This window comes from Tarenaya hassleriana, unplaced genomic scaffold (assembly GCF_000463585.1).
Source record: "Tarenaya hassleriana unplaced genomic scaffold, ASM46358v1 Cleome39, whole genome shotgun sequence".
Lineage (NCBI taxonomy): Eukaryota > Viridiplantae > Streptophyta > Magnoliopsida > Brassicales > Cleomaceae > Tarenaya > Tarenaya hassleriana.
This window is the reverse complement of record NW_010966822.1, coordinates 407,763-415,932: the sequence shown is the minus strand read 5'-3', so window position 1 is coordinate 415,932 and position 8,170 is coordinate 407,763. Positions and strand designations below refer to the sequence as shown.

At 40.9% G+C, this 8,170-nt stretch overlaps 2 protein-coding genes across 2 annotated transcripts; one reads left to right on the top strand and one right to left on the bottom strand.

Moving 5' to 3' along the window:
• Positions 1-30: 30 nt before the first annotated feature.
• LOC104822918 (sphinganine C4-monooxygenase 1) lies at positions 31-2,307 on the top strand. Its single transcript, XM_010554280.2, has 2 exons — positions 31-393; positions 1,453-2,307. The coding sequence occupies exons 1-2, from the start codon at positions 172-174 to the stop codon at positions 2,005-2,007; spliced, it is 777 nt and encodes a 258-aa protein (XP_010552582.1). The 5' UTR covers positions 31-171; the 3' UTR covers positions 2,008-2,307.
• A 462-nt stretch (positions 2,308-2,769) lies between these two features.
• LOC104822916 (probable methyltransferase PMT2) lies at positions 2,770-6,151 on the bottom strand. The gene is made up of 7 exons (XM_010554277.1): positions 5,850-6,151; positions 4,695-5,344; positions 4,388-4,598; positions 3,975-4,269; positions 3,490-3,879; positions 3,325-3,402; positions 2,770-3,227 (listed from the first exon to the last, which is right to left on the bottom strand). The coding sequence occupies exons 2-7, from the start codon at positions 5,334-5,336 to the stop codon at positions 2,996-2,998; spliced, it is 1,848 nt and encodes a 615-aa protein (XP_010552579.1). The 5' UTR covers positions 5,337-5,344; positions 5,850-6,151; the 3' UTR covers positions 2,770-2,995.
• Between the last annotated feature and the right edge of the window lie 2,019 nt (positions 6,152-8,170).

Here is an 8,170-nt window from a genome sequence, read left to right as displayed (position 1 = left end):
GTGTAAAGGATTTTCTTTGACCCCTCCCCCCCCCCCCCCCCCCCTTCAAATTGAGAAATAATCCAGCTATTGGCAGGCTTTCCCCTCTTTTTCTGGCGATACCCATTTCAGTGAAAACCCAGAAGTAGTTTTGTGTCGGATTTCTGTTTATGTTCTTCCAGATTTAGGATCATGGGTTTTGCTCTGTCGGACGAATTGTTGGGAACTATCGTCCCGATTGTGGTTTATTGGTTGTATTCTGGGATTTACGTGGCGCTTTCGTCCTGGGAGAGTTACAGGTTGCATTCGAAGATCGAGGAGGAGGAGAAGAATCTCGTCTCCAGGTCCACCGTCGTTAAAGGGGTTCTTCTCCAACAGCTTGTTCAAGCCGTCGTTGCAATCCTCTTGTTCACGGTAAAGTTTCTATTTTTCGATTTTGTTTTACGTTTTTTCTGTATGTTTATGGTTTGAAAGGTTTGTCCTGTTGTGATTCTGTGATGATCTTAGGTCGTAAGTACGCGCATGTTTTAGTCGTTGCAATAAGATTTTTTTCGTTCTTGGTATATCGGTGAAGAATTCCTGCTTTTGGTGCCATGGTGTTTCCGATAGGATGACAAGGTTGATACTTATCGATTGAATTTTGATCATTGATGTGATTCTGGGTCTGATTGGTGTGCGAGCTTCCACTTTCTTTGATCGAATTGGTTGATGCATAAGAATCAGAAGCTGAGAAGCACAAAGAAAAGTTTTTTCTTCTGCAAATCATTTCGCAGGTTGATTTTCCGATGGCAAGTTCAGTTCTTTAAGTATGCCCAGTTTTAGATGTAAAGAATTCTCTGAATTTTATGAGCAGTGGATCTTCTGATATGTCTGAGGAAAACTCGATATGTATGCGCATGAGATGATCAGATTTCAGAATTTGCTAACAGCCAGGGTAGTCAGAGGAAAACTTGATTTTGATTTTGTGGGTTTCCTTATACACTAAGGTCTTTGAATGATTAGAAAGCAGTTTGGGTCATGGCTTCTTCTTCCTCTTGTTCTTCTTTCGTATCTTTGAGTGCTGTTTATAATGAAAAGTGCAGTGTCAATAGACATAGATGTCTTGAAAACTCTTTTGCTATAGGCATGTATCTACGTATCTAGTACCATTGAACGATACCATATCCATAACTTTTGAATTTCTCGAGCTCTGTTTCATCGGATTTGTGGTTGATGTTGAGAATGTTTCGGGTGTATTGCTAAGATTTTGGCAGAACTTGCAGCAAGAGTTTTCTTTTACTATATATGGTTGACAGATCTTGCAACGAGAGTTCTCTCTTCATGCTTATTAGTTATACCCGTGACTCAAAATGTATGATCATCGGGTCTGGCATATACAGACAACATAATGATCCCATTTGATTGTAGAAACTACCAAATTGAAACACCCTTTCAGTTTTGAACTACCTCTTATCTTCTGTTTGCCATCGGCAGGTGACAGGAAGTGATACCGAGGCTGAGAATGGGCAGCAAACTTCCCTTGTGGTCATAGCTAGACAGTTTGTGACAGCCATGATTGTCCTCGACACTTGGCAATACTTCATGCATCGGTATATGCATCACAACAAGTTCTTATACAAACATATCCACTCCCAACACCATCGTCTTGTCGTGCCCTACGCCTTTGGGGCTTTATACAACCACCCGGTAGAGGGCCTTCTGCTCGACACAATAGGCGGTGCCTTATCTTTCCTCCTCTCGGGTATGTCTCCAAGAACTTCCATCTTCTTCTTCTCCTTTGCCACCATCAAGACAGTGGATGACCATTGCGGGCTATGGCTTCCGGGGAATCTCTTCCACGTTTTCTTTAAGAACAATACTGCCTATCATGATGTTCATCATCAGCTCTATGGGAGTAAGTACAATTTTTCTCAGCCCTTCTTCGTCATGTGGGATAGAATTCTTGGGACTTACATGCCTTACTCGCTCGAGAAAAGGAGAGAGGGAGGGTTTGAAGCACGCCCTACTAAAGAGTTCAAGAACGAATGAACACTGTAACGTTCTTACGAGGCCTTCTAAGATTTGGTTATATCGTCCACGGGAATGTACTACTTTTTCTTCTGAAAACAGAGCTTGGTTGCCTTTCCCCATAGCAAATTAGGCGAAAAAGTTATGAGTTTTGTATATACACATTATACACTCTGTGCCACACCTGGCTTCGATCGATTTCTCTTTGTATAATAATGAACCGAAACAGGGTTTTCAGACAGTACCCTTCCAAAGGGATGACGAGGTTTTCTTCTGAATCAAAATTACCCTGGAAGAAACATAACCGAAGGGGTTTTGGTTCATCTGTCTCTGTGGAACTGAAATGCTTGTAAAGACGATAGGTAGCTATTACTGTTTCTTATCAAGCCAAGCCATGACCTCTTTTGTTACCTTTTACGCGGATTGGTCTCTGGTGGTCGCTGGAATCTGACGGCGATGGCACTCTGGTCGACCCACTTGGTTTAAAGTCGTGCTGGGTTTGTTCTCTGACATTCCATCACGTGGGTTCTTGAATTTATTGCTGAACCTGTCCTTGGATTTGAAATGGTTTAGCGTGTGATATATAGAAAACCTGAAATGCAGAAGAACGTTTTCTTGTCTGAAAGACCACGATGTTATCAAAAGATTTCATGTCGTGATCTCAAATCTTAAGTAGCACTAGAGCTTCTGAAAGAGAGCATTCCGTTGTGGATTGGACAGTACATGTAATAGTTTCTCGAAGAACACCGCCATCCATGTCCGAAGCTTTCAGATGGAACCCAAGAAAAAAAATAATCGTAAATAATTAAATAGTTTCATAAAGCTTTTAGACGATTGTATCTCACAAAGTTGCGTCTAACTCTGTATAAATCATCGACAAGCGGCCAAGCACGGATCCCGTAGATAGTGTTAGCAAAAAGCGAACAAATCTCTCGAACTGAAAAGGTCATCAATCAATCCACGGTTTCCTCCGATCAAAACGTCCGGTGACTCTGTCGCCGGAAAATTCTCAGTTTGCTGATGTGGAGTTGCTGCCGGTGACCCAATACTGCTTCACGGCGATCAGAACTTTCTCGGGAACTAACGGGCCATCCTCGTGATCCACCAACTTCGAGTCCCATCTCATTCCCCCGATGATCTTCTTCACCTTGATCAAGACATCGACCTCGTCTCGGAATATGACTGCCCCTTCTGGACGCAGAATCCGATCCATCTCCAGTAGAATGTCTTCTGCATTGCACCTGAGATTCCGACAGACCCATTTAAGGAAAACTCAGGTCTTAGTCTCTGTAAGCATAAGAAACCAATAACTGAGCTTTTGTACATATATATACATACCTGTCCTTGTACAGACTGAAGAGATGGTTCGCGTGGATAAGGTCATATGTTCTTGGGTATGTCGAGAAAGCCTGGCACCTGAGATCGTACAAGGAAACAGAGATTATTAACAGAAATCTCTCTAAAAGTTTGTAAGAAAAGGTGAAAAGGGGTTAGAGACTTTACCAGTCATGGTAAATTCCGATAAGTCCTCGCTCATATATAACTCCAAGGGTGTTTTTCTCGGCGATTGTGGGCACCACATTCATAACCCAGAGTTTTCTCGACTCGATAGCTGCAGCGAATCCACCAAAACCGGCGTTCATATCCATGATGTTACGGTATCTTCCAGTGTCGAGGAGACTGTTAAGTCTCTTGTACTCTTTGACGTGCTTTCTCCACTGTCGGTTATCCTCTTCGTATGCCTCAACTGAGACCCCGGAAATGGAACCACTCAAGATCCGAGGAGGAATTGCATTGAGCCTTTCCGGGAAAACCTTCAGTTCGCCTCCGGCTACATCCTCCGGGCTGCTTACCTCGGGATACGGAGTAATGCATCCCTCCATTTTCTTGTACCTAGGATCAGACATGGAAATGAGGCTTAGGACAAAGGCTAAAGCTCAAAGCAAGCTAGATTACAGTTACCATATGCCATAAAACATTGGCCATACCAGACATCATCAGGGTCGTCGGTTTTGCAAAAGTTAGCTCGAGGATCGTCTTGTCTTGAGCGGCATGAGTCGTCGTTTACTCTCTTCTGCCAAATCGCAATCTCATCATGTTCATACTTCTTTTCCCAACAGAGAAGATTGGCAATCTCCTCGATCTTTCGTTGTTCCTCTTGAAGCTCCTCCATGGGCCGCTGCCACGCCTTGTAGTATGTCTTCCAGTTGATCGGAGGACCAGACAGCACCCAGTAGCCCCCTGGTCTCAGGACACGGTCCACTTCCATCAAGTACATCCCGTCTGCGCACACGCACACACAAAAAAAACAACATTTTACCTTCTCCAAACTCGATCTGAAGTTTCAGAAACCGGACTGTTTCAAGATAAGAAAGCGAGCAATTTGAAGAATTGTCCTAACCATTTGCTCCCCATGGAATTAAACAACGAGAACAGTGAGCCATGTCGAAAGATCTAGACGGGTATGGCAACTTTATAGTACCAAGAACACCGATAACTGCAGGAACACCCCTCTCTAGAGCAAATTGGACCTGGGCCTCATGAGAATCTCTCGGTGCAAATGACATAGCAACGACATTTCTGCTCCACAAGTATGCACCCCAACTGGCAACCTGTAAGAAATTTTCAAGTAAAGTTTACAATGCATAAAGCTAGAAATTCCGATAAACTGCAAAAAACATGTAAGATGATCCAAGATAAAAACATACCCCACAACCGGTATCCAAAGCTGTCCTAACCGTTCCATTACCCATCGGTATCACTGATGCAAGCTGATCGATATATTTATCAGCACCTTGAGGGAACTGTGTTCCACCACCAGGGAATCTAAATACATTACCCTCATACTGAATCCAATTCTGAATAGCCTTCTCTACGGTCAAGGCCTTGTACGGTGCATTCGCGTATGGCACATAGTCACGGCTCTTGGGCCATGGGAACGGGGTCACGTATCCATTGGGGGCCGGAATCATGCAATTAAGCTTCTCTTCCTCGGGCGGGCAATGCCTTTCTCGATAGATCATGTTCTCCCTGGGGAAAGTCATGGCTCGCCTTTGATCTTGGCAGGGAGTGTAATCAGTGTAACGAGCATCACATGGCTCGAAAGCCTTGGCCTTTGACGATTCCTCAACGGACAGATCACCCGTGTGATGAGTCTCGAAGCTCAAGCTAGGAACCATGTTGCAATCTGATCCGCTCTTAGTCATCTCCAGAGCAATGCTGTCACCTTTGCCAAAACCGCTCCTTTGCCATGCACCCAGGATGTAGAAAAAGCAACACAACCCGACAACGACAAAGATCTGTATAGAGCTCCTGGTTCTACTGTCAACAGAGCTAGACTTCAACGCCATGATGAACCCTAAAGTCATATCGACCCAGAATCAGCTCCATATCAATGGTAGAGAACAAGGATTCAAATCATAGATATCAGGTAACGGCCGAGGAAAAGAATCACTAACGGGCAAAATCCAGAAAAAGTATGAATCTTTAGATATAGTGACAACTTAAAAGATCACAAATAGGAAACAGATCCAGACAAGACAGATCGAATCGAGACAATGATACGAAGACGAGCTAAAGCAAAAGTGAAACTTGACAAGTTATTAAATTAGATCAGATTATGTCATCTTCAGCTATACTCGCGAGAAAATACGCGTAATATCATCCTGTCATCTTCGGAAAGAAGCAACTAATCTTAACGCAATTAATAAAGATCCATCACATCTGTAATCCGTACTCTATTACTCGGCTATTCATTACGGGAAACGCAAACAAATCTAACCAAAAAAAAAAAAGACAATTGTCACCCGATCCGACCGAAAGTAGAGGTAGATTTGTCGGAACGAACCAATCGTATGGCTTACCGATCAGAGCATACAGCGAGAAGACAAATCTGGACGATCCCACGCGACAATTGGGCGACCAGAAGCGGGAATGTGAGGAGTTGGGAGAGTTACAGTCGGTGGGGATGGACAAGGCGAAAAGGAGAGAGAATCGAGATGTGTGAGAATAATTTCTCGAGAGAAGAAATGAAAGAGAAAAAAAAAACCCTAATTTGCGTGAATCGCCATCACCGCCATTTGATGGATGTCAGAAAGGAACAGAAATAGAAATAAAGCTGGAGACTTTGAAAAAAAAAAAGATGGAGATTTTTATGTGCTTTCGAAACACACAGCCAAACACTGCAGATTAATTCGAATATATATACACAATTTAACAATTTTTTTTTAATAATGGATGGGTGATAATTTTGTATATGCCGCCTGATTTGGTAGCTTTTAAAAGAGTATTATCATCATTACGTGTTTAGAACATTGCGCTTTTTGGCCAACTGGTAATGAATGCCTTTATATGATTCTGCTTACATGTGTAGATAGAATACGAACTCTCACTTTCGTCGCAAATATGGCAAAATTGCATATACACACACATATATATATACATATAGAGGATGCATGCGTGTGTGTGTGTATGCGTGATGGATTACGATTTCCTGATTAGGTCAACACATTAAGTATTGTTGTCATGTTTCCTTATGTATCTTTTGTAATGAAAACAGCTACAACGGTATGGACCTACTATTGTGGGACCCACAAGACGTGGAAATCTTATGGAGATGATCGGACGGTTGGGATTGCCTCTACTGAAATCCAACGGCCAAGAGAATTTCGAGTAAATTATCTGGATATATCTATATAGGCGTGCATTTGCTCATGGCATTATAACGACTGTAAAACGTCGGCAGATTGGTAATGACATATCTTATTACGTTTGAATCATACCATACACAATATAATAATATTTCATAAAGTGTGTTTATTTCCATGTACAGGTTTTTTTTCCCCAAATATAGTCACTGTAATTCAAAATTAGAGAAATAATAGATTTAAAACATGATAAATATTCGAATATTTAGGCCGTTTCCAACACTACGATATAAATACGTCAATTAAATCTAAAATTCTTATCATATTTATGGATTTATTTGAACAACTTTCAACCGATAACGAGTATTAGATTTATATAAAAAATCGTTTTATACAAATTATGCAAATTAGTTTTTTTTAATTACGAAATTATTTTGGACAGAAGCGTTTGGATTCGTCACTCTCGTGTGAGTTAGCCCGTGTGTCTTCTTGTATTGATTACGATGTGTACAAAATTTCGATTGCTCAAATATTCGTAACCAATCATCTTTCATTTCCAATAGAACCATGAAAATACGACGTTCATAAAGAACATTTCCCACCGAATGTACGGGAAAAATCTAAATATCATTATAAGACTTGTTGCATTGGTCCAAAAGATGTGTACGAGTTGAAATATAAAACCATAGGATAAGATAATATTTTATAAATTCTTGAGAAATGGGTGTTGGTGAACCACCCATTCAATTGTTTTTCATTATAACATGGACCCCATTTTTTTCTGCCTGATTTAAGCCAAGTTTACGTCGGAAAATTAGGCCAAATAAAATATTATATCATTGGTATTCATAACATCTAATATATCTGTACCACTAATCTTAATATCTTCAACATATATATATATATATATATATATATATATATGCATTTTTAATTGTTGTTTATGGAATTTGGTATTTATTTGTTTTACGAACTTGGAAAGCCATATAACCTGCAGAGCAACAGACAAGAACATTTGAATATATATATATATATAAATAACGGGCCATCATAATGTTGAAGGACAAAGTGTTAAAGGACAAACACATCGGTTTGGACGAACACGATATTACGGTTCGGTCGAATGAGGTGATAAAATTCAGGCAACAATCTACAATTATGGAGAATATATTCTGGTCTATTTGCAGCATAAAGAAATGAAGTGAATCATGCAACATATACACCAAGACATATTTATTTTCTTTTGTCTACATGCATTACCATTTCTTGTAACTAGCCCACTACAAAAAAAAACCCCAAATTCCAACCGGCAAATCCGTTGGAAATGACCGAAAATCCGTTGGAATTCGACTTTTCCAACGGATTTCCAACGGATATATCCGTTGGAAATCATTCGTCAGAAACGCAGATTCGTTGGAATTCCATGGCAAATTCCAAACGGAATTCCAACGCTTTCATCCGTTGGAATATTTCAACGGATTTCCAACGGTTCTTCCGTGGTATATTTTCAACGGAATTCCAACGGATTTGTTCGTCGG

Bases quoted from the DNA above. Each gene is read 5' to 3' on its own strand.
- LOC104822918 (XM_010554280.2), top strand. From the start codon at position 172: ATGGGTTTTGCTCTGTCGGACGAATTGTTGGGAACTATCGTCCCGATT. The intron at 394-1,452 runs GTAAAGTTTCTA...TGCCATCGGCAG, and splicing joins TTGCAATCCTCTTGTTCACG to GTGACAGGAAGTGATACCGA.
- LOC104822916 (XM_010554277.1), bottom strand. From the start codon at position 5,336: ATGGCGTTGAAGTCTAGCTCTGTTGACAGTAGAACCAGGAGCTCTATA. The intron at 4,599-4,694 runs GTATGTTTTTAT...AATTTCTTACAG, and splicing joins CTTTGGATACCGGTTGTGGG to GTTGCCAGTTGGGGTGCATA. The intron at 3,403-3,489 runs GTAAAGTCTCTA...GTACGATCTCAG, and splicing joins ATCGGAATTTACCATGACTG to GTGCCAGGCTTTCTCGACAT.